We start from the raw sequence: 25,942 nt of genomic DNA on the forward strand, positions 1-25,942 counted from the left end.
CACTCCTAATTACATAAAAACCACATGCACTACCACTGCATTATGTCATCTTCAACCATTGGTAATGATCCTGCTCAAAATACTCACCATCAGCCTTGCCAATACCATTAACCTTATTCTGCTATTACATTTCTGGCTATGTGCTTGAAGGGACACTGCTGAGAAATAGTAGATACAGTATCTCAGTTACAGTGACACTGCCTGGAAACAGTGGGCACATAGTAGACCTCTGAAGGTGGGTACAGAAGGTGTGAAAACACATAATGATGTACATTTAGTGGTCACTATAATCTCAATTTTGGCATAATTTGTAATATATCTTTGGTATAATCTCCTTTTATATGTGAAGAAATTGATCTGTAATATATAAAATAAAGTAATCTCACCTGGAAGTCCAGGGAATCCGACTGTTCCTGCTGGTCCCTGTTTTCCCTGCATTCCCGGAAATCCTCCATTACCAGATGGTCCTGGTAAGCCTGGAACACCAGGAATTCCAGCATCACCTTGATAACCTTTCTGTCCTGGGGTCCCAGGTATACCATTAATGCCTAAAGAAAACAGTATAGTATCTCATATTGGGAACAGAAATGTATAATGTAGTTACAAATGTAATATTGATGACTATTGTGAGAATAAACAATCATTATAACATTGTTTGGAGTCTGAATGCCAGCGCTCCTCTTGGGCCATGATATAATCCCACCACTGCCTATTAAGATTGTGATGTCATGTCCATCTGTCAATCAGACAAGTGAATGAGAATGAGCAGCAAAAAAGAGGCACACAATGTATGGTGTCTAGAAATGAATAATGGCCACAGGAATGCTGCTACCCCTTAAATTGCAGATCAGTGGTAGTCAGAAATAGGTCATGAACATTAAGGGGGTTGTCCCTATAAGGATACTTACCTCCTATTCACATTATAGGAAATAAGTGTCAGATTTCTGGATGTCCAACAGACTAATTGATCTCTTGGAGGCTACAGGAACTTTTGGTGTAATTATTCTTCTGGGATATTAAGAGTCAAGTGCAATATCACTTCTTTGTTTCTAGAAAAGCCTATGCCAATCTACATGGGGATCTAAGTGTATATACAATCTGTGCGCATCTTAATAGTTCTTTTGACATAGACAACTGCTGGTTTGCTACTATGTTTGATTTGCCTTGATATCTTGGGGCGTTGGCAAGCACATTGATAATAAGCTCCGCCAAGAGAGACTGACACTAATGAAATTCTTATATTCTCTATGCTTGCTTCTTATTTTACCAATTCATTTATTTATCACTTGAAAATCTTGTTATTCTTTTGCTGTATTTGTGTAATATTTAGTAAAGTTGGTGTATTTTACAAAAATTACTGGTGTATCTGTATCCTTGATTGTTACTATCCATTGAATTTTCTATAGAACAAATATTTAGTTGTAAACCAGTAAGATACAAAACTGGGGTGGTTATGTAACATTTTGGAGAAATGTTTGTTATTTAAAATGATATGAACGAAGGATGATATACCTTGTCGTCCTGGGAAACCTCCTTCGCCTTGCTTGCCTTTTGGACCTGGGAAACCAGGAAATCCAAAATCTCCTTGAGTTCCCGAAGGTGCGCCCAAAACATCACCTGGACCACCTTTCTGACCATCAAATCCTCTTACTCCTGGATTACCCTCTAGGCCAGGTAATCCAGGCAATCCTGGTAATCCAGGAATACCACGGTTTCCTCTTATCCCTGGAAATCCTGCAAAAGAAAGAAAAGGTAGTGATACAACTATATTTACAAGAAAATTCTTAGTACATGAAAGCAGTTATTGCAGTGCTATGGAAACCTATTAAAAATAATGCTGATGAGAATTAGTAGAAACTTCTTGTTGACCCCAGATGCAGGAAAACATTGCATGAGTATGGAAGTGCTATGTGGGGACTACTGGATAATGGACTTTATTATGGTGGCACTGTAGCTGTTATGGCCATTTAAGGCATATGGAGGCTGACATTGCTATGAAGGCACAGTAGTTGTTAATTTGCTTTGGTTTCCCTATGAATGAAGGGCAATTGTTGCATTGTAAAAAGCATACAGACCACTATGCAATTTAAGCATAACATTTTTAGTCATTTCTATACACTGGAAAAACTAGACAGCAGATCACGTTCTTGTAACTTGGTGCTAGTCTTGATATTAAAAGATAACACAATGGTTTCCTGCAGTAACAGCTAGACAGGAGCTTAGTGCACACTGTGTTATCATAGCTCTATGTAATACTGTATGCAGATAACTACTAAGTTACAAGTAGCCAGCATGTTAAATTTACATTGATGCACAAGACTTTGGACTCTAAATCAGAAAAATGCACATAGGCGATGAGAAAAGAATCAACTAGCTAAAAAAGAAGCAATGCAAACAAGTTCACGTATATAACACTCTACAGTAACAAAATAATATTACCTTGTGGCCCTGGAAAGCTATCAGGTCCAGGATCACCTCTGTTTCCTTTAAAACCTTTCATGCCATCTAGACCACTTGGTCCCTGCTGACCTTTTAAGCCTCTGATACCTAATGTCATAGAAATAAAACACATATATGACAAATATATATATCACACTGAATCAGATTTTACTGCGCAGTCACCAACCGAACTTACACAACATAAACTGTTAAAAGTGTATGGAAAGTAAAGCATGCAATAGCATTTTAAAGTTCCTAGAGATGTTATAGTTCTTGTACACAATCCTCTATGGGGTGATATTTAAAAGGCTGGGTAAAATCAATATCTTAGAGAGAAATGGGGGTAGAATTTTTGTTTAAAACATGTTATACATAAATACATAGGTAAAGTAATGTTCCTACCATTGAATCCTGGTAATCCGGGTGGTCCTACAGCTCCTGCTGGTGCAGGTGGTGGCATTAAAGTACATCCATTATCTGTAAATACGGAGCTACTGTTATTTTTTGCAAATATTTTTAACTAATAAGATACAGACATTTCACTATGACATGCCATAATTATGTGATTGCTGGGGGTCTGATCTCTGGGACCCTCACAGATCTTCAGAATGAAACAGCCGCAGCACTACATCCCCATTTAAAATTTTCTGCACGACAGTTCTTTTTGCCACTTGCTATATTTCCCTTCCAAGATGGATAGGGTTTCCCACAGGTTGGGCTCCCACTTATCATAAAATGGTAGCAAAAAATTGATAAATCACATATTCTAAGAAGGTTGGACAGGGTCAGAGCTTCTAATCTTTATACTTTTATGATTCTGCTCACTCATCAATGTACACTAGCTTACCTGTTTGCCCATCTCGAGACTCCTTAAAGCAATCACCTGTAATATTAAATACAAGCCATTTTAATGTTGCTGGTGAAAAGTGAACAAATAATTCTTATAATCTTTATAACCCTTTATTTTTTTTTCATTTCAAATTTTTATTGCAAATTTTTAACAATACAACAGGGTCTGAAATAAAACACAAAGAAACACACACACACACACACACACACACGGATACACAAATATACAAACAATACCAACAAAATGGTTTGGGACCGTCAGAAGGTCCCAGGACGGTCCGACTATGGAAGGTGCTGAAGGGCAGAAGAAGAATGGAGAAGAAATGGAAAAGGCAGAAGAAAAAGAGGAGAAGCACTAAGGTGGGAGGAATAGAAGGAGAAAAAAAGGGAAAAAGAAGGGAAAAAAAGGGGGGAGGAGGGAGGATAATTAAAGAGGTTCTCCCATCTCAGCCTTTCAGCCAGGCTGTATGTAGTGTCTGCTTCTTACTTCCTGTATCTCTTTATTTACAGGACACACAGAACTTCTGCAGTTCAGATAGTCTGCAGATTCTTGTATAGAACGGACTCTGTGTTATCTGTGTGTTTACAAGGTGAGATAACAGACCAGGCTTTATCAGCAAAATGCAATTAGCTGAACAGATTGTCCTGGCGGCACTGAGTAAGTGACATCACTTATCCTATCTCCAAGGTCCGTGGTAATAGCAAAGCAGTGTAAAGAATGAGAGGAATAAATTCACATACCAGGGAAACAAAACAGAACTTCTAAAGCAATAGCTTTAGAAAAAGGCTTCAATTTACATAAGTTACCAGTATAGATAGGATCCTTGAGATGGGACAATCCCTTTAAGGTAGTGCAAATAGAGGGGGTGGGCAAAAGACAAACTGACTACAGGGTCCATGCTTGGTGGACTGTAAATCCGTTGCGGGAGAGCACAAGTCAACAAAACGGCAAAAGGAAAGTTGCATCTGCCTGTGACAATCACAAACAGAATGCAGTTCACAGGTCTAGGAGGAAGGTCCAGAGCCCAGGAGCGTCTGATATTCACCAGAGTGTTGAAATTCAAACCAATAGCCGTGCTGGCTGTGCGCTCAGCTTGGCTGCATCTCCGGAGTTTCCGAGCTGAGCACACGGCCAGCACTGCTACATGTAGGCATAGGAATGCATTGACCAGCGTTGATTGGCCGAATGCCATACAGAGTACAGCATTCGGCCAATCAACGCTGGTTCTGCTGGAGGAGGCGGAGTCTATGATCGGTCCACAGCAGTCTCCATTCTGGTCCGATCTTAGACTCTGCCTCCTCACAGACAATCAGCGTTGATTGGCCGAATGCTGTACTCTGTATGGCATTCGGCCAATCAACGCTGGTCAATGCCTTCCTATGGGAAAAAGTCAGCTCACGCATATCGCAAGCTGACAGGCATCCCGACCAGATAGATCCCCAAAGAGCTGTTTGAGTAACATTCCCACCTAAATAAAGGTAATCCCTAGCTAACCCTGCCTGTAGATCTGTCCCTGTCTCACAGTCACATAGTTCACAGTCTCAAATTAACCGAATGTTAAATCCACCATTCGTATAAATTGGAGGTCATCTGATTTAGCCAGCCAATTACTTTTTCCGATTTTTTTTTCAATGTCTCTGTTGTCGTAGTTCTTGTCCCACCTCCCCTGCGCAGTTATTGGTGCAAAAAAAGCGCCAGGGAAGGTGGGAGGGGATACGAATTTCTAGTGTGCTTGCCTCGTGGTATTCGATTGGAATCGAATACCTCGAACGGGCTGATATTCGATTGAATATGTATTTGATCGAACAGTGTTCGCTCATCTCTAGCCTCTGACTTTAAGAAGTTGATCTTAAAATTAAAGAGCTGCGAGTACTCTTGGAAGGAGGACATTAAAATGTGAGACATGGGAGGAAAAGAGGAAAAACACCAGATCATCCAACTTTATAGAGATGGGCAGAGTGGGCCACGCTGAAATATATGGATTTGCCCTAACCTATCACTAAAAATAATTAAAATAAAAGGCATAAGAACAGCAATATTTCACGGTGGTTACTTCGTGTATACTGCGGGTGTTATGGTGCAGAATAAATTTGATAGATAGCCCAAAAAATGGATCAAGGTTTAACTTGACTCCAATGACTAAAGTTCCTAATTTATTAATTGCTTGCTCTATTCATTGTTTTGCAACTAATATATATTCTTTTTTAATGTGATCTGAAATATGGACATGGATTAGATACCTAATTCAGTGATGAGTTCTTAAAAATAATTCACATAATGTTTGTGCAAGCATATTCTACTTGATGTAAAAAATGCACCAATGCAACAATTCTGTAGTAGGAAGTGGAGAGGGAATTGCAACAATTTAACAATTATGCGACAGTTTCATAAATCTGTGTGAACATAGTAGTGTGTTTTTCTTTGACAAGTGGCTAAATAACAATGCTATTGCTACCACTGGTTACAATGCCCTGCTTACAGATGAACATATTTTTCACTTTATCAGAATTTTGGTCTTTGGTAATCCGTTTTCTTCTTATCAGCCGGTAAGACGTTGGATTAATCAATCTGACAATTAATTGTGAGGTTTTTAGGAGAATAATGGGTTGTATTGTAAGGACAGACAACACAGCAAATCTGGCAAATCATCCAAAATTCTATTGATCAGAATGTACCTTGCTAAAAAAAAAAAAAGCATGCCCTTTTGTTATTTATTTATTGTAAGTTGGCACAAGTAATTTTCCTTCTTGTTTTGCCAAATTTTCTGGACATATGCCCATCTTGCCAATAGCATATGGACAAGATAAAGAAACTGCTATGCGTCAAAATGTGGAAACACCTTTCTCAAAATTTGAAGATAAGGGCTTGTATGTAGTATGTTATTACTAAGGTGATGCTAGGTTCACACTAGCATTAGGGTCTCTGTTCTGTGGTTTTTGTCTTCTGCATGCAGAAGTCGTAAACCTGTCAGATCGGATCCGGCCATGAGCGCCGGTGAGCGTTTTATGCTCTCCGCCGCGAAACCGTTTTTTTAAAACCGGACACAGAGTACTGCATGTCCGACTTTTAAAAAAACGGTTTCGCAGCGGAGAGCATAAAACGCTCACCACCGCTTACGGCTGGACATCTTTCAAACCCATTCAAATGAATGGGTATGAAAGAGTCCTGCAGGTTTCTGTCTCCTGCCTCTGTTTTGTGCATGAAATGGAAACCTGCAGAACGGAGACCGGGCTGTCTGGTTTCTAACCTATTTAATTGTTATAATAAAAGTATTTTTTTTTTTTTTTTTTTTTAAGCTAGGACCCGCTGCTTTGCATTGACTTTATCCACAACCTAGATATGTTACATTACTAGGTTAATCAGGACTCAAGCAGTTAAAAACTAAGAAGCCTATGTTATTTAGTTTCTCTGTCATGACTAATGTTATTCCCTAGTTTTCATTACATAATAACATTTTCCCACTTATGCCCAGTTAACATTAGCGTTCGTCCTCTGTCCGCGAGGAGTCAACATGAAGACCCCCCCGAACGGAATACCAACACTAATGAAAGTGCTGTGCAGTTAAGCACACGGAGCCCATAGACTATAATGGGCTCCGTGTGCTTGCCGCGCACTGGCCGCACAATTCATTCGTGCGGGCAGTGCGCGGCAAGCACACGGAGCCCATTATAGTCTATGGGCTCCATGTGCTTTGCAAGCGCATCGCTTGCAATTGCGATTGCATTCCATCCGGGGGGGTCTCCATGCGGACGGAATACAAGCGCTAGTGTGAACCAACCCTTATCTCAGAAAATCCCCCTGTGTGATGCAAACAAATCTATTGGCCTAAAACTTATTTTATCATACATTCAAGGAAATGAAAGTAAAGGACCAATACAGAATCAATGAAAAATAGCACTTGCAATTCATACCTGGTAAACCTGGCATTCCTGGAATTCCTGGCAATCCATTCAGCCCAGGAGGGCCTGGAAGGCCACGTATGCCTTTAGGGCCTGGAAATCCTATACCTGGAAGGCCAGTCTCACCTCTGGCTCCCTCAGGACCTGGAGGTCCTGAAAATCCAGGGTCACCAATTGGTCCTTTGGCAGCATCACCCTATAAGAGACAAGTGTTACAAGATTGTATGAATATTCTAAACATCTCAATGCTCTACACAGTTGCACACAAATTATAAAGAAAATGGTAGTGATAATACAAAATACAAGGTATTTAAAAGGGTTATGTAACTTCCAAACATTATCTGCAAAATGCAACTACAGCAGTGCTATATACTCACTGTTCCATTGTGCACCCTTTGCTTAGCTTTATTTCACTTGCAGATCCTTGTATCACTGTTATTTGCATGCAGTGAATCTGTAGAGAAACTACATTTCCCATGAATCACCTGCCTGCTCTGTCAGTGTACCCCTCCTTCCTCCACTCTCCCGTGTGCAAATTCCCTCCATGCTAAAGAGTCTGATTTGTGTCAATCGTTCCGTCCAGGGCCACTGCACTGGGCTCTACAGTACAGTACAGGGGCTCTACAGTACAGCATATGCTGTCCTTCCAGGCTGCCTCAGTTGCATACAATGATGAAGTAGGAAAACATCCGCTCCCTGCTTCACCATGTACCCTGTTTTCCCCTGGAGCTGCAGGCACGATGTGATGACTTACATCACTAACATCATGCCTGCAGCTCCCTGAAGACTCTGGACTGAGACAGCAGGGCAGTGAGGGGAGGGGAGTATTAGTGTTTTTTTTATCTTTCTTTTTGGACATTAAATTGTGGGGACAACTGTAAGGGGATGTATAAAACATTTTTGACAGATGGAAAAGTTCTATCAGTCAGATAACACATTTTCAACCACTGGAAGCTTTCAGATGGGTACGATAGCGGGTGGTGATGGGGTGGGGGGCCCACTTATGAAACCTTTACACTGGCACCACCAATCTGTTAAAATGGCCCTGCCTCACTTCTTCGGTCCATGCAGCATTGTGCTCTTCTGCGTATCTGATTAGGTAATATATCACTCCCAAATGCTTGCAATGCCTCTTGATCTTCTCTTTTGACCTTGTGTGTCCTCATGGGAAATGGATATTCAATAGTGTTTTTTTTAAATGCAGAAATCATTTTATTGGTCACTGTATACATACTGTATATATGCACATTTATTGCATAAGCAAGGTTTCAATAAATTACACTTGATATTGCAGCCACATATTCATCTCTATAGTCTAGGAATAATTCTGGTATCCTATCATGTGTTTGCTTTTGTTTGTTTATTAACTTTTGTTGGTCTACTCACAGGGAGACCTGGGACGCCAGGAATTCCATAGGATCCATCTTTTCCTGGAGCTCCTTCATATCCTGGTAAGCCAGGTAAACCAGGGTTTCCTGGGGCACCCTTTGCACCTTAAGGAATATGAAGTGTTTATTGTTACTTTAAGCAAACTTACCTACAGTACATACCTTGACAACACTCACTTGGTGCAATGGACAAAGCCCCCATTCACAGTACAAGACTAAGTACTGCCAACTTTGTAATGGTATATAAAATTTCCTCTCATATCAATGATCCTTTTTAAAATGGCTCCAGGTTCATGTAGATAGCCCATATAGAGCCTGAGATATTGGGAATTAAAGTGTTCCCTGCAAGCCTCAGCCATAATCTCCCAAAGGTGTGAAGAAGGAGGGTGGTGGGGCAGATAAGCTGATATAATGCAGAGAGGAGAATGAGAATAGATCCTCCTCTCTGAATAAATTATAAGTGACCGCATGGGAAGGATAACATGAACTTCTGTCACCTGTCATGCTATTACCTCTACTATACTGTACTTTTGCTCTTGGATTGTGATACATAGTGCTAATAGACTTTATGTAATAAACCCTTGAGCCTATTGAGACAATTTATTGTTGCATTGACCTAGATACTGTATTTACCCACTTCCAGATTGCACCAGCATGCAGAGTTGCACCAAATATTTAAATTCAACTCTGTCCCTATGTACTCTGTACCTGATCTTTATAGAGTAAAAGGTGCTGACCACCTCTACGTTACAAGCTACAGCAGAGGAAAATATAATACATTACTGGCAAGCGGAAAAAAATTCATTTTTTTGCCTATGTTTTTTTTGAAGAATACCTCCTTAACCACTTCAGTACCGGGCCAATTTGTGGTCCAGGACCAGACACATTTTAGGTTTATTTTGCATGTGCGGTTTTGAGGTCTGTAACATTTTTCCCGTATGTCTCAGTCAATTAATTTTTGCATCTTTTTTCGGGGACACATAGGACTTTATTTTTATGTTATCTTTATTTTCGAATGTGTTTTAATTTTTTTTATATCCAGGAAAATATAAACAAAATAGGAGGGAAATTGTGTCTGGTTTTCAATTAATTTATTTTTTTAAATTTAATAACACAAAGTGTCACTGAAAAACTTTATAATATAGTTTTTCCTCTCCGTTATGGTAATTTTTATTTTGTATGGTGTTGTTGGGGGTGGGGCTATAACCTTTAATAACGACGTTTTATTAGCGTATTATTTATTTATTTTTTATTATTATTTTATTTACATTTTTTTCAAACTTTTTTATCATATTTTTATTATTTTTTTTTCCAGATTGTGTCCCCATAAGGTGATAAGAGACCTTTGGGGACATCTGATCACTTATTTTTTTGTACTGGAGGCTGATTTCTCCTATAACTGGGGCTGGTACATTTAACCCCAGTTGCAGGAGAAATCCAGCCTCCTGCACACTGTATACACAGCTTACTGAGCTGATCTGGGGTCCTGTAGGACCCAGCAGCTCTTGTAAGACTCTGCTCCCGGCGGATCACGTGTCCGCCGGGTCAGAGGGCAGCTGAATTATGGCAGCGTCCATAGCTGTGTATACAGCGCTCATTGAGCGCTGTATACACAGCGATCGAGAAGGCAGGGGAGGTAATAAATCTGCCCTGTCTTCTCTCTGGGAGCTCTGGCTGAAGTTACAGCCGGCTCCTATTGAAAGCAGCTGCACGATCTCTGTGCAGCTGCTGTGTTCTGACTGGACGTACAGGTACGTCCTGTCAGAACTAGGCAACCACTTCCCGGACGTATATAGTCTATGGGCGGTCCGGAAGTGGTTAAGACAGCATCTGAATGAACATCCCATTATTTTTATTTAGTAAAAAAAAACAAGACTATATGAAATTGGACAACAGTGCAGATAAAGGGGCTCTATCACTTGCATGGCCTTTAGAAAGGTTATTCCATACATACCTTTTGTATGTAAATCACCTCAGTAGTTTTTGAATAAGTCCGTTTTTATCCATATGCTAATTAGCCTTCTCCGTGCACTCCAGAAGAGTCTCTGTGTCTCTGTTATTCTCTACATGTATGAGAGCAAAGAGATGAGTCACCAGCACAGCAGCCTCTGCTGTACATACACATAGAGAATAGCAGAGAGGGTGCACACAGACACTTCCGGTGAATGGAGAAGGCTAATTAGCATATGAATAAAAAAAAAAACTGACTTATTAAAAAACTACTGAGGCAGTTTACAAACAAAAGGTAGGTGTGGAATAGCCTTTCTAAAGGCCATGCAAGTATGTGCTTAGCTAAAAATGACTTTTCCCGATGATATATAACATATAACCCTTTAAAGGTTATATGGAGCCACATAATACAGTTAGGTGGAAGAGGCTAGTATGAGATACTGTATATAATACTAATACCTGGAAAATGTCAGACACCTAGGAAACCACGCTTGTAAACACTTAAAATTCAACATATGGTTGCACAGAAAGCACTTTACTTAAATGTAATATTTTTGTAATATATGCACTAATGATGTATCAGCATCATATTATTAACATTTCTCCACTACCCATCTTATCTTAGAATTATTCACTGTTGTATAAAGAATCATCATGGACATGCACAGTAAGTGTATACCTTTCTCTGTAGCAAACACCATGTCGCCCTTCTCTCCATCAGGCCCAGGAAGACCACTGAGTCCTGGAAGTCCCTTTAAAAAACATTGGTGAAATAATAAATTAAGCATGTTTATATTTTTGTATACTCACTAAACTTCACACAGAACTATTAAAATAGGAAGCAACAGGATGTCTAACTTGTTGCACCTTTTGCCATTGACTTCTAGTCTAAAAAAACAGCATGCATACCTTTTAACAGTGTGCAAAAATGTGTTGTTAAACCAAGCCTAAAATACCTGTAAACCCTAATTAAATATAATCCATATATAATACATATAGTGAAAATTAATAATGATAGACTAACCTGGGCTTGATTTTACTATTTTCTTTTGACACAACAGAGTATAACCAAAAGCAAGTCTCACCTCTATACCAGGTGCACCAGGCAAACCGGGAACTCCTCTATCTCCTTTTACTCCTTTATGACCAGGTTCACCAGGAGAGCCTGAAAATCCTACAGGTCCAGGCCGTCCAGCAGGCCCTCGTGAAGCCTCATCACCAGCAGAGCACCTACATTCACCTTGATCCCCTGTAAATCCACAACACTTTACAATTTACGTACACCCAAAATCACACATTACAGCTAAGTTCACATTTGCACCGGAGTCGACTCCATTGCAGAAACTGCCAGGAATCGGCGGAGAGAAAAGTCCTGTAAAACGGCAGACACCCGATGGATCCCATTATAGTCTATGGGATCTACCAGTGTTGACATGTAACCACTGGTTGGCCGGTCTTAGGCTAGGTTCACATCTGTTCTGGGATCTCCGTTGTTGGGGTTCCCCAAACAACGGAAAGCCTAGTGCAGATGTGGGTTTAGCCTAATAGTCTACAATTTATGATGACATTGGGTTGACACAGAGATAAAAGTGCTTGTTTTGTACAATGGTCCAGAAACCCCCCCCCCATAATATCAGAATATCGCACATAAGGCTACATGAACCAGCTGCATGCTTTAAGGCATAACTAAACTTTCAGGAAACTTTTGATTTTCTGACAGTATCTGTGTCATTAATAAATTTTGTAATATACTTTATTACATTTATTACATTATTTTTATTTAATTAAATTTTGGATCCTTTCTTTGAAATCCTGCATGTTGTCACCCTTTCCCTTGTTTCTGCATTGAGAGCTCACTAAATGTTACAGTGTATGGGACTATGGGCTGTGTAAGTGGTAGAGAAAATGAGGGGAGGGTTACCTCTAACAGTTATATCTCACACATTATAAAATGTACACACTTACTTTATTTGTCATAAGGAAGAGGAGATTCTTTTCTTTCATATGACACTACGTGCTATCTAAATTATTTACAGAAATATTACTGGTTGAAAACAGTTGGGATTGGGATTTTTATATCATATATTATACAGCTTCATAGAAATATCATAATCCCTACCAGTTTCTCCTCTTTCAAATGACACAAAAAGCAAATTTATACATTTTATAATCTCTGAGATATAACTGTTTGAAGTGACCCTCCTCTCATTTTCTCTACTATACAGCCCCTTCGCCATACACAGTAACATTTATTGAGGGGCAGGACCAGCTCTCAATACAGAAACAAGGGAAAGAGTGACAAAAATGCAGGATTTCACAGAAAGGATCCAAAATTTGTTAACAAAGTATATTACAAACTGTATTAAATGGGCTCTATCAGCAAAATTATGCTGTATGAGCCCCACATATGCGTGAACAGCCTTTAAAAAGGCTATTCAGGCACCGCTAATGTTATGTTAAACCTCCCAGCCATTTTAAAATAAAACAATAAAAACAAAGATGTGAATCATACCTTAGCGTGCACACTGGGCAGTGATTCACGATCTGACGTTATCTTCTGGCACGCCTTCCTCTTCTTTCTTCTTCTTTCGGCGACGCCCTCCCTTCCTGGCTCTTCCCCGGCTTCATCATTGTCTTCTTCTGGCGGTTCAAATCCGATTGGTTGAAATCCGGTGCCGTGGATTTGATCCAATTGGATTTGAACCACCGGAAGAAGATGACGATGAAGCCGGGAACGGAGGGCATCGCCGAAAGAAGAAGAAAGTGTGCCAGAAGATGATGTCAGATCGTGAATCACTGCCGAGCGTGCACGCTAAGGTATGATTTACATATATGTTTTTATAGTTTTATTTTAAAAACGGTGGGGGGGTTTAAAGTAGGATTAGCGGTGCCTGAATAGCCTTTTTAAAGGCTATTCACACATATGTGGGGCTCATACAGCATAATTTTGCTGATAGAGCCCCTTTAATCACATAAATAGTGCAAAATAATCAAAAGTTCTCTAAAAGTTTAGTTACGCTTTAAGGTGCAAGGAATGGGAGGTACTGTTGAATGAAGGAATCTATTTCTCATGAGTAATTTAAAGAGAGGTAAAATTAAGGCAGGTTGGGAAATGTGATAGGCCTGCCTGTGTGGGTGTGGATTAATACAGCTAAACTGTTGGAGGAACAATGACCATTCTATTATCATGGATCTTACAGTCCATAAAAACTGGACATGTTCCTTTTTTGGTCTTAGTCAAGTGAAAAATGGCCATGTGATGGCCATTTTCTGAATGACCATCACATAACCTTTGTAAAACTCATGACAGGCTAAGTGTGTAATTACAAAATTTCTGTTTTTGTATCTGTCAGTTTTTTGAGAGACGTTTAAAACAATCTGAAATCAATATTGCTATGTGACATTTATTTAAAAAATGGATGGCATGCAGCCATTATTCACTGTCGTGTGAATGTCGCCTAAGGGACTGCAAACAAGCACTGATAGACCCAGCACTTAAAAATTTAAGGTGGTAGATAAAGATGATGTGAATATAGGGATGCAGCATCCTGGAGTAGCTGCTATTTCCGTGTTTGTCTATTGTGCCTCCAGGTTATGTTGGTATGTCTTGTCTTATATGTTCTATGTTAAATGTGATTGTTATGCAGTTTTCCCTGTTATTTCGCCCCCCTTGCAGTTTGAAACCAGTGTCTTGGTTCAGCCCTGGCCAATCACAGGCCACTGGGCGGGGATATGGAAAGACTATAGTCTTTCCTGCGACCATTACAGGTCAGTCTAGAGATAGCAGCCACCCTGCACATCTCAGGTGGAGCAGACTGAGCTGTGTAGAGGGAAGACCCAGACTGGACTCTAACGGCTGCCAGTACAGCCTGTAGGAGGACTTCTTCATGCCCCAGGCTCATCCAGAGACAGCCGTGAGTCAGGGAAATCAATTGTGTATCTCTGAGAGACATTTGCCAGCCATGCCAGGAGGAGCAACGGAGTATCCTGACAGGAGTAATTCGTTCTGGCCTAGTATCCAGGTAACCAGATCCCTGTCAGGACTCCTTGCCCAGCTACAACCTCCATCATCTTCCATTGGGAGTGGCATGGGAGGAGTAGTGGAGGACTAATATTAGAGAGACTGTAACACCCCTGGACAGCCTCCTATGACCAAGGCAGGGGGATTGAACTGCAACTACTACCCCCATCAGCAAGCTGCTGATTTACCGTTTGTTCCAGTTAATAAACAGTTATCCCGTTTTCACTGAAACCTGGACTCCTGAGTCATGTCTGCTTCACCATCAGGGCCCTTCTGGACACCATCACACTGGCTCAGAGAGGAGAGTTGCCCTCTCCCAACTAGAAGTGCCCTGGGGAAATCACTGCTACGACCACCACCATCTAAAAGTGCTGCAGGACCCCCCTCGACTGTGTCCGGCTCTGGAGTGGGACTGTGATGCATGTGGAGTGTGCTCGGCCTTGCAGGTAGCACAGCCAACACCACTACTAGTCACATCCTTCGGTCTCCTCCACCGGGTTGCGGAAGGGAGAGAAACACTGATGACAGATTTTTTTGGATGAGAAAACATAAGTTAAAATAGTATTCTAAAGTGCAGCGACTGGCACAGGGTAGATGCATTGGTGTAATGACTGCACCGAAAGCTGAGATGTGAAATACCACACATATCTGTACTTTTTAACTGTAGATTTTTCTTCAGTTTTTCTTTTCAAATTACCTTTGATTCCTTTAAAGCCAGCAAGACCAGGAAATCCATTTGGACCAGCTTGTCCCTGAAGTCCAGGTGAGCCCTTGCGTCCAATACGTCCACCTATAAATATATACAAATAAAAGTAACTTAAAAAGAGCAATTTTTAAAATAATTAAAATATGGAAAAAGAAATTAACTATGTACTGTAAAAAGTTATTTTTTATTAGTTAGTTTTAGTTTTGTTCTCTAACAAAAGATCTGCTAGGAAACAAATCCAGGAATGAATGAAGAGATGGATATACATATATTTTGGGAGCAAAAGAAGCAGGTGAGCGAGATCTCTGACTCGCCTGGCAGAATGGAAGTCAGGAGATTCCAGTTTTCCTGATGCAGTCCAAGAGGTGGTTCCAAAATACCATACATTTATTGCTCATCCTTTGAAAATGATGACCTTTTCAGGTCGGAGCCCTACATAGTGGGAACGATTTGGCCGCAGCGTTTTACAGTACCTTCAAAGTGGATGGGATTCTGGATAATCCGATCCACACAGTGCAGAAAAATACTTGCAGTGGAAATGCTGCGTTTCAAAACTGTTATGTTTTTGTAATTCGCATTTTTTAAATTTGTCATTGATACCTACAGAAAGGCTGGCAGTTTCTGTAAAGGTACAATAGAGGTAGAAAGTTTTCTGTTAAAAACTCCATAGGAAAAAACATGATGCAGTTCTGTGTGGTATTTTCCACAGCATTTTTCAGTTGCAGCTCACTATGTGGGGCCTTAGGTTCATAGAGTTTAACACCATTATCTACATGAAATGAGAAACTACTACAACTATTTATATTTACCAGGGTATCCAGGTTCTCCAGGAGGTCCTCGTTGTCCAGGTTCACCAGGTTCTCCATCAAACCCCGGCTGAAAGGCAGAAAAGCCAGGATCCCCTTGATATCCCTTTTGACCTCTTTCACCTTTTAAGCCTGGATATCCTGGTTGTCCTATAAAAAAAAAAAAAAAAAAAAAAAAAGGTAAAATTTGCAGCACTGACTTAAAGGGGTTGTCCCATGAAAAGCATCCTATCTATACTGCTAGTTTATGTGGATTTAAGACTTTTCCTAAGTACATTGCTTTATCAAAACTGCTTTGTTTGGCCGCTATCTTAATTTATTCACTTCATTGTTGACACTGCGTTTCTATGGCCACTGGGCTTATCTGCTCATTTCCCAAGTGACTAGCTGCCTGCTCTCAGGGGGGAGGGAGGGGCTACAATCAATGGAGCTCCTCAGATAGGGGAGGGGGGAGGTGAGAGCTCTGGGATTACTGTGCGGTCTATCTTCAGCTTTTCCACTTATCAGCCGGTTTAATTGAATTTGGCTGATAAGGGCTGAGATAAGGAGTCCTTTACCTCTGTTTGTAATGCAAGCTGACTCAAATCCAGCTCTGCTACATCAGCTTCTACTTCAGCTTCATACTGTGGTAATGCATTTACAACCAATCCCTCATTACTGACTGCAAACAGCAGATAGCAGAGCAAGTGAAACTCCGCCCACCAATTTGCCGAGAAATCCAGGAAGTGAAGAGAGCACAGAGCCTTCAGGCTGCAGAACAAGAGTTATGGGAATACCCCTTTAATAAGATTATGAAAACAATATAATGATAATAATTCATATTTACCAGGGTATGGACTTGGTCTTCCCATTAAACCTGGAAGTCCAGTATCTCCTTTGTCGCCATTTTCCCCACCAAGACCAGGATTTCCAGGAAAGCCAACATCTCCTCTTGATCCTATGAAAAAGAAAAACAAAAAAAACTTGAAATGTGCCCAAACAAATCAAGATTTTCTGCAAAGAAAGGAGGAAACAGTAATATTTAGTAGAAACCTGTGTATGGGTAAATATCAACCATATCTTGTGCAGAATCTTCAGGTCATGATGCCAAAAACATACAAACCTAGCAATATACACAGGATAGAAAATATTTTCAAGACTTTTACGGTGTTAAATAAGAAAATAGAAATAATTTTGCTTTTGCTAATGGACAGTACTGGGGCAGTGTGGTAAAGTCTTTGGCTGGTTTAAAGGGGCTTTCCAGGCAGAAAATCTTTTTTTTTTTTTTTTTTTTTTAGAAAGGTGTGTTAGCGCTAGAGACGGGTTAATAAGTACACCCATATACCTTTAGCAGTTATTGGAGTGATTTCTGAGTGTCTCTGGTTTCTGCTGCTTCCTCTGTGCTTGTTTACATGATGTTTGCAGCTTCCTTTGTAAGCTGCTGCACTAACTCCCTCTCACTCAAATCGCCCCTCCTCCTCTCTCACTCCATCTCAGTAGCCTATTCCCTCCCACCTTGCCTGTCTTACCAAACCTAGCCCCTCCCACTCTCACTGACTAGTGATCCTGCCCATTTACTAGCCCTTCCCACTATCCCCGTCTTCCTAGCTAAGCTATTCCACCCACTACTAGACGACAGAAAGAGGGGGAGGAGCTGTTCCCCGGACACAGGAAGGCTTGGTAAGTATTGCAGGGGATAGGGCAGGGGAAAGGATGATAGTGTCATTCCATTTCAGAAGTGATGAAATGAAACATCACCGGATTATCAGAAAGAGTCCCTGGATCGGTCACATGACCGCTCCAGGGATAATGGTAATTAAACATTTTTTAATTGATGTAAACTAGAAGTTAGGTGGGGTGGAGGGAGTTTAGTTTAGGGGTTAATTTTAACTGATGCCATACTTACCTGTTAAATATGCTTCATTCCAGCATGGTGGACAACATCAGTATTTTGTTTAGTAAGCTGCAGCAATGACATGCTGTCTACACATACACTGTAGCCAATATGGGTATACTTTCTCAATCCAATTGTGATGCAAAAGTGTCAATATCTAAAAAGAATGGTCTTCCTCAGTGTTATTGTCAGAAACATCTATTTACCTTTTCGTGTTCCAGCATCTCTAATATACGTAATAGGACCTTGAGCGCCTATTCCACCACGTTCTCCCTAAGGAAAAGTAGCAAGAAACATGTTTAAAACAACAGTAATATTCTCCATTTGATTGGTGTCTTGCAAAGAATAGGTTCAGTACAGTTTTTTTTTTTATATATAAACATATAAGGGACGTTTTGTACTGTTTTATACTGTATATTCATTGTCACTGTGTTGTGTGTCATTACTATTTAGCGTAGTACCGTTCTCCTAACCAATGTAAGCTAACTTATATCAAGATCTTTTCCTTTCTGTCTGTTCTTTTGCATTGAACAGGAATCCCGTAGCTTGAGGCAACAGACAATACATTCTGACTAACGCTTTAATCATTTGTTCTACTCTATGTAGTTTATTAATTGTCTGTAAAAAGACAGGGGATTCCCAGAACACAGAGATCCCTTTGAAATATCCCTTTAATCAGACAACCAATAAACCTATTTTATTATCTTCTGCCTATATCCTGCTAGCAACTAACAGACCCAGTGAAGATTATGCAAGTAACTCTGAAATGTCCTGACGGAAATGTTAATACTGCCTGCTCGAATACATTCACCATGATACCTCCTGTGTCTCCTTCTTCCGCTAGATGAGTTACATATGGTTTAGTTAACCACTATGGCTCAAGGGGATTTTGTACTTTAACATGTGTTCATAAAACACATAAAATATAAAAGTCCTAGAATACATCTTTAGACTAAGGTGCCATGTTGCAGAAATGCAGCATTTTTGGCTGCTGTGTAAACACAGTAATTATAGTACCAGCAAAGTGAATGACACTTAATAAATCTTGTCCACACATTGCGACGGAAAAGTTAAAGAATAGCAAGCATTTTTCTTATATATAATATAGGGGAAGAAAAATACAGAAGAAAATGCATCAAAATTTGTAGAAAAATGCCACAGGAAAAAAAAAAACAATCTTTTAGCTACACGGGGACTTAGTTTCCAATGGTTTTAAGCTAAATAGGTCACCAGTGTCTCATTGGTGGGGCCCAGCAACCAAATCCTGCCCCAGCCAGGTGATCCAGCTGCCTCCAAGCATCAGAAGTTACTACAATGGACAAGGCCAAAAGCAGCTCTGCTCTTATTCACATAATAGAGGTGCAGTCTGTACACTGTATAGCAGTCATGCTAGAGTAATGCAGCTCTGCGCCTATTCCTTGAATAAGAGAAGAGCTGCTTCTGGTCCTGTCCAATGCAGCAGCTTCTGCCACTGGGAGGCAGCCAGTTCAGCTGGTTTTGGGTGTCAGATCCCCATCGATTGGATACGGATTTCCTAACCTGTGCAAAAGTCATCAGTAAATACCTGGGGGCTCGAAAATCTCTTTAAGAAATATACACCTAAAATGTACAACATATTTCTGGGGAATATAAAGCTTATGCATGTGATGCAGGTGACTGAGGTCTTTTTTTTTTTTTTTTTTAAATTTCCTATGCTTTCTATGTCTCTTGGTCTGTGAAAAGCAGATCACACATAGAAGCATCTGTAATGCATCAGCATCTGTGAGATCAACCAAACAAGCTGCCAAGCTGAACATGTTTTTTTTAAATAAATAAATAAATAGATAAATAAATAAGTAAGTACATCAAAATCAGGGGATATGTATACTAGAGAACTGACCACATGCTACTTAACACATAAGATAAAACATTTATTGCATTGAAAATGAATATAATCCTATTTACCTTCATTCCTCTGAAGCCAGGTGAGCCGGGAAAACCTTTTAATCCAGGCAGTCCCTATGAAGGTAGAAAACAATGAAAAGTAGGTGACTGGGTAACGCCTGTAGCTACATCTGAGACAAATGTTATAGTTCATCAGGCAACTTTAAATATCTTACATTTTGCCTGGATTCACAATAAGTATTTTGCTGCTTTTTCAGTTGCATATTTGTTGGTATTTTTGTGTCAAGATGTTACTTTAATGTCTACAGTCAAATATTGAAAAATGTACATACATAGGGAATTTAATAAGAGATGTATCTCAGAAAACTAGAGTAGATTTGCACCAAATACTCACTACTTGTTTTTCCATCCTGCTAACCACTTTTTAAGACGGCAGGCAATCAAGGCGGGATAGGGCAAGAAAAACAGCCAGAAAACTGCCTGGCTAGTGTACATTTCCTTTCTGGCACACAGCACTTCTCAAGATGTGCTAGTAAAAGACCAGATCCCAGCCATATTGGAATAAAACAAACATGTTTGGTTGTGTTTGATGCAGCTGGGAGTAATAAGGGCCCACGTTACAAAAAGCTGCTTTTTTGTTGCAGATTTTGATGGTTTTTTTGAGCCTAAGACAGGTGTGGATTTAGCAGAAGTATGAGGCTAAGGCCCCATGTAGCATCCTGCAGCAAAAAAGAAATGCAGGAAAAAATCCATCTGCAGACTTTCTCAATTATATCTATAGGGAAACCAACAGCGTTTCTGTAGGTATAATTGATATTCTAGGATTTCAAAAATTGCAACGGTTTTGCAAATCACAGCTTGTCTGCAGCGCATATATTTTTGCAAAGTGTGGATGGGATTCCCTGGAATCCCATCTCCTTGCAGTGACTGTAAAAAGCTGCTTTTATTCGTGGTGTTTACGTCACGTGTGGCCGCCAGCTTTAGATCTTTCTTTATATTTCTCATTCCTTTTGGAGCCACTCCTGGGTTTGGCTTGTAAAAACGCATAAAAACCCCCCTGCTTTTCTGCACATGTATGCATGTGCAGGATCCATGGAAAAACGACATACATGTAACATGGAAGATATCCATGTGCCATTCATGACTTTCATGAACCCATAGATTTCATTAATAAGTCAGGGCTGAAACATGGACAGGAACAAGCTTTTTCCTGAGTTCTGCTCCTGAGCTCATAAATATAATGGGTAATTGTGCTAGACATTAAACACACGGCTAGAACACGGATACAGCACACAGTATTAAAGTATAACAGCCTGGATGGTACAGACTTTCACTTTTTGAAAAGAATTATTGCACACAGAAAATGTCTATTCATACTATAGTCTGTACTATACAATACAATTTTATAATTTTACATGAACAAATATAGATAACATTGAGAATGATTGATACTTACATTATTTCCAGGTTCACCAGGCTGTCCATTGTTGCCAGAAAAACCCTACAAAAAGTATTGTTATTAGTAGTATGTTCAACTAATAGTGCAGATCATTTCTACTGTTTTCATTTGCTAAACTTCCATGAGTAGCAACAAAATATCCAATAAAATCATCCAAAAGCCACCAGAAGCAACAGCAGTCAGAGGCGTAACTTGAAGTGCCAGGGTGAGGGGTCCGAATGCAAAATTTGTAATGGGGCGCTTATGATATCTTGAGCCATTTAGAATAGTGATATACTTCATGTGGCAGAGGGACTTTTGGAGCCCCCTCTGCACCATCTATAGCTACACCCCTAGCAGTGATGCCTTTACCTGTTTGAACAGGTTTGTGGGGATTCAACAGCAAGCGTCAAGGTTGCTCGTTCAGTGAAAGGTATTTATACAGTAGTAGAATGAATTGTGAGTGACATTTCAGCTCTTGGATTTTCCTTAAAGGGGCTCTATCAGCAAAATCATGCTGATAGAGCCGCACATATGCGCAGTAGCCGTAGTAGAAGCAGCATGCTACTGCGCATGCGCCCAGGCCATTTTTTTTTTTTAGCAATGTCAGTTCGCGAGCGCTGGAGGAAGACGGGACCCGAGGACATCGCAGGAAGAGAAGGCGTGGATGAAGAAGACGGCGGACCCTGAATGCCCGTCCACCGTGCACGATGGGTAAGTAGATCACATTCTGTTTTAGGGTATTATTTTAAAACTGGGGGGTAGTTTAATATAACTTTAGCGGTGCCTGAATAGCCTTTTTAAAGGGGCTCTATCATTGGAAAAAGTCATTTTTAACAAAGTACATAGATAAATACAATAGTTTGGGAGTTACCAGCCGACCTTATATCTTCATTCCTTCTCCCCATTCAGAGCACATGGATACTAAGTCAAGCTGAATGTGTATGCTATAGGGTTTTGTGTACAACTATTGGTTAAAAGAGCACTCAGCAGAGAACTATCTTATGTGTATGGTCATTGTTACAGAGCTTCTCCAATTTCTATTCCACCAGACACACTGGTATGGAATGACAGAAATGTGACAAGGTTTACATCTCTGCTATGATGTGTACATTGCTTTAGGTCTTATTTTTATATTTTATATATATAGTATATTTTGATATACTGATTTATTTTCTAACTTATGATTTACCCTTGATCCTGGGAAGCCCATGACTCCTTCTTCTCCCTTTTCTCCATAAAAAGCACTTCGTCCCTTAAAACAGAAGTGTAATATAAATCATAAATACTGATTATTGCTATAACATTTTTACCCAAACATAGTATAATGTATAGTATAGTACAAAGTGAAAATAACAATAAGCAATATAACTCTACTTCTAAATATTATAATCACATAATATAAAATTTATACTTGAAAATATATGTAATTATACTGTTCTTGTGCAAGTCAAAGTTGAAATAGTAAATCGTTTATATGTATATTGTATTTATTTGCAGAAATTGTAAGATTTATCTTTGCGCAAATGGATTATGTTATTATATTAAATCATGAATGTGCTAGGGCCCCTTCACATGGCTGATACGCTGGCTGCTTTAGAACGTGTAAACGTTCCGTAGCAGCGGCGTCTAAAGCAGATCGCATTGTTTTCTATGGGAGCCGGCAGACGCGCGCTCGCCATAGAAATGAATGGGCTGCTTTTTCCATTCATTTCTATGGGGAGCGCACATATGCCGGCTCCCATAGAAAACAATGGGAACTGCTTTAGACGCTGCTGCTACGGAACGATTACACGTTCTAAAGCAGCCAGCGTATCAGTCATGTGAAGGGGCCCTTACACATGAACAGCAGGTAATATAAAATTACATAAAAGAAAACATTTAAAATATTTATGTGAAAGCAAATGTCTTACTTTGAATCCAGGATTTCCTTTCTCTCCTTTTTCACCCTTATCTCCCTAGAAAATAGTAACAAATAGACATTTCATTAAGATGAACTGTTGTCCATCTTGTACATGTGGCACATATGTAGTTGGTCTACAAACTTCACACACATTGTACTAGTATTAAAGGGAGACTTAAGGCTAAGGTCTAGAGATGAGCGAACACTGTTCAGAACAGCCTTTCCAAACAGCACGCTCAGAGGCACACTCCCATAGAAATGAATGGAAGCGGCCGGCACGCGGGGGGTTAAGCGGCCGGCTGCCGGCAAAGTCTGCGTGCCAGGTGCTTTCATTCATTTCTATGGGAGCGTGCTGTTCGGATCGGCTGATCCGAACAGTGTTCGCTCATCTCTACTAAGGTCCCATGCAGCGAATCACTGTAAAAAGAACACTGCGGAAAAGACTGTGGCAGAAACACGTCATGTATCCCCCGCAGCATTTTTCACAGAAAGTCTGCAGTTTTCCTTTCCAGACTTTCTGCTTCTATTATACCTTTACCGCCAGCGTTTCCATAGATGTAATTGACATACTGTGATTTGTGTTTTTGAATGGGATTAGGATGGGATTAGCCAGAATCCCATCAACTTTCCGGATAATGTAAAACGCAACATTTTTTTTAGAAAACATTTCTACCTACTTGATGACCATTTAATAACTAATGGTATGTTGACAAGCAAATTTGTTGCAGAAATTGAAATTACATAATCTGATGGGGATATGTCCAGTAGCATGTCAAACCCCATTCTGATTAATTGGAAAGTCACAGAAACTTCTGTAACAAAACTGGAGCATGTGAACATACATTAGGTTTTTAGCATGGCTTAAAGGGGTATTCCCATCACGCTTGTTCAGCAGCCTGCAGGCTATGTGCTCTCTTCAATTCCTGGTTTTCTCGGCACATTGGTGGGCGGGGTTTCACTTGCTCTGCTATCTGCTATGTTTGCAGTCAGTAATGAGGGATTGGTTGCAAATGAATTATAACAGTATGAAGCTTATGTAGAGGCTGATGTAGCAGAGCTGCATTTGAGTCAGTTTGTAATACATACAGAGGTACCGAACTCCCTATCTCAGCCCTTATCAGCCAAATTCAATTAAACCGACTGATAAGTGGAAGAGCAGGAGATAAGAGATCAGAAAAATTGGAGCTCTCACCTCTCCCTTCCCCTATCTGAGGAGCTCCGTTACTTGTCTGTGGCAGAGACATACACAGCTCAAGCTACTCCCAGCACTCAGCCCCTCCCTCCCCCCCTGAGAGCAGGCAGCTAGTCACCTGGGGACTGAGCAGATAAACCTTTGGTCCGGGGCCCGTGGTCATAGAAACGCATGTAAACAATGAGGTGAATAAATTAAGATAGCGGCCAAATAAAGCAGTTTTGATAAAGCAATGTATTTAGAAAAAGTCATGTATCCACATAAACTAGCAGTACAGATAGGATCCTTGTTATGGGACAACCCATTTAAGGCAAATATATCAAGTAAATTGTAAATGACAAATGCCTACTACTATGTGTACTGCTAAATATGCATATTTCAGTTAAGACCGTAATTAATTTTACATTGTGATCATCATGAAAAACACATTAATGACCTGAACCAATTTAATATCAAATGAAATAAGGGTCTTACCAGATAATCTATTAGGGATACGTCAGATGGCCTCACCAACTCTAGGTGGCATGGTGCGCCTGTGGGTCCTGTGGCTCCTGGTTCACCCTGCAGAAATCGGAAAAAAGAAGTGTTGTCCACATTTGTAGTATTGTTTTGGGACTGTATCATGATAAATAAGCAATTCCCTCATGTTTTTATAAGCAAAGAAAAATGTTTAGGAAAAAGTAAAAAGACAATGGAATGCAAATTAAAGAAAAAAACAGTGAAAGCAGATTTCATTGTGACAGTGGGGGAACTGGTACTGCAAGTAGCTCTATATCTTTTAAAAACTTCTTGGGAACATGGGGATTTTTAGTTTTTGTGTTTTCATTTTCCCTCACAACCTTCCAAAACTAATTTTTTAAAATTTTTTCTCTTCACAGTGTTGCACAAGGCTTATTGTTTTGCAGGACAAACTGTACTTTAAAAAGGCACCATTTCATATGTGTTGCAACGTACTGAGAAAATAGAAATTTGAGAAAGTGGTGAATTTGGAAAAAATGCAATTCTGCCATTTTTTATTTTTTTTTACATATTTCTCTTTTACAGCATTCACAAAATGGTAGAAATTACACATGACCTATTCTATGGGTCAGTATGATCACAGTAATACCAAAATTCTATAGTCTATTCATAATGTAATACCCTTATTACAATGATAAACTTTGAAAAAAACAAACAAGTGGATATGTCTCTGTGTAGATGTAGTTTTTACTGGCACCACTTTTAGGGAATGTCTGACATTTTCATCACTGGGAGTCACAGTGGGAAAAACACATCCAATCTTATATTTTTACTGTACCATTCTCCTCATGGGATAATATGTTCATATTTTATTAGTTCAAGCATGTTTTTGATTATTTTTATATGTATTCTAGGAAAGGGGTAATTGTTTTAATTTGTATGTTTGTTTGTTTTTTATAAATACGAATGTAATTACTATTGAACCCTGCCACAGCTTGAGTAAATGTTAAAGTAACTATTCACATGTCATGGTTACATCTGACCACAGCATTTGAGGAGTTAAATGCCTTTGATCAAAGACATAACTGATCACCAGTCCTGTTGCTGGTGATATGAAGTGGATATGAAATACGT

The 25,942-nt window shown here is 39.8% G+C and overlaps 1 protein-coding gene across 1 annotated transcript in view; it reads right to left on the reverse strand.

The window, feature by feature from the left end:
- Window positions 1–25,942, reverse strand: part of COL4A2 (collagen type IV alpha 2 chain) — a 177,135-nt gene that overhangs the window by 26,720 nt on the left and 124,473 nt on the right. Inside the window, exons 14-31 of the mRNA XM_075265276.1 lie at window positions 24,824–24,910; window positions 23,168–23,212; window positions 22,447–22,509; window positions 21,273–21,317; window positions 19,877–19,930; window positions 18,139–18,205; window positions 16,886–16,996; window positions 16,063–16,209; window positions 15,245–15,337; window positions 11,612–11,775; window positions 11,206–11,278; window positions 8,575–8,681; window positions 7,201–7,384; window positions 3,287–3,322; window positions 2,842–2,916; window positions 2,440–2,547; window positions 1,513–1,734; window positions 387–548 (exon numbers count right to left, since the gene is read on the reverse strand). Coding sequence (XP_075121377.1) covers window positions 387–548; window positions 1,513–1,734; window positions 2,440–2,547; window positions 2,842–2,916; window positions 3,287–3,322; window positions 7,201–7,384; window positions 8,575–8,681; window positions 11,206–11,278; window positions 11,612–11,775; window positions 15,245–15,337; window positions 16,063–16,209; window positions 16,886–16,996; window positions 18,139–18,205; window positions 19,877–19,930; window positions 21,273–21,317; window positions 22,447–22,509; window positions 23,168–23,212; window positions 24,824–24,910 — 1,843 coding nt within the window. The remainder of the gene's footprint in view (window positions 1–386; window positions 549–1,512; window positions 1,735–2,439; window positions 2,548–2,841; window positions 2,917–3,286; window positions 3,323–7,200; window positions 7,385–8,574; window positions 8,682–11,205; window positions 11,279–11,611; window positions 11,776–15,244; window positions 15,338–16,062; window positions 16,210–16,885; window positions 16,997–18,138; window positions 18,206–19,876; window positions 19,931–21,272; window positions 21,318–22,446; window positions 22,510–23,167; window positions 23,213–24,823; window positions 24,911–25,942) is intronic.

Source organism: Leptodactylus fuscus, chromosome 2 (assembly GCF_031893055.1).
Source record: "Leptodactylus fuscus isolate aLepFus1 chromosome 2, aLepFus1.hap2, whole genome shotgun sequence".
Lineage (NCBI taxonomy): Eukaryota > Metazoa > Chordata > Amphibia > Anura > Leptodactylidae > Leptodactylus > Leptodactylus fuscus.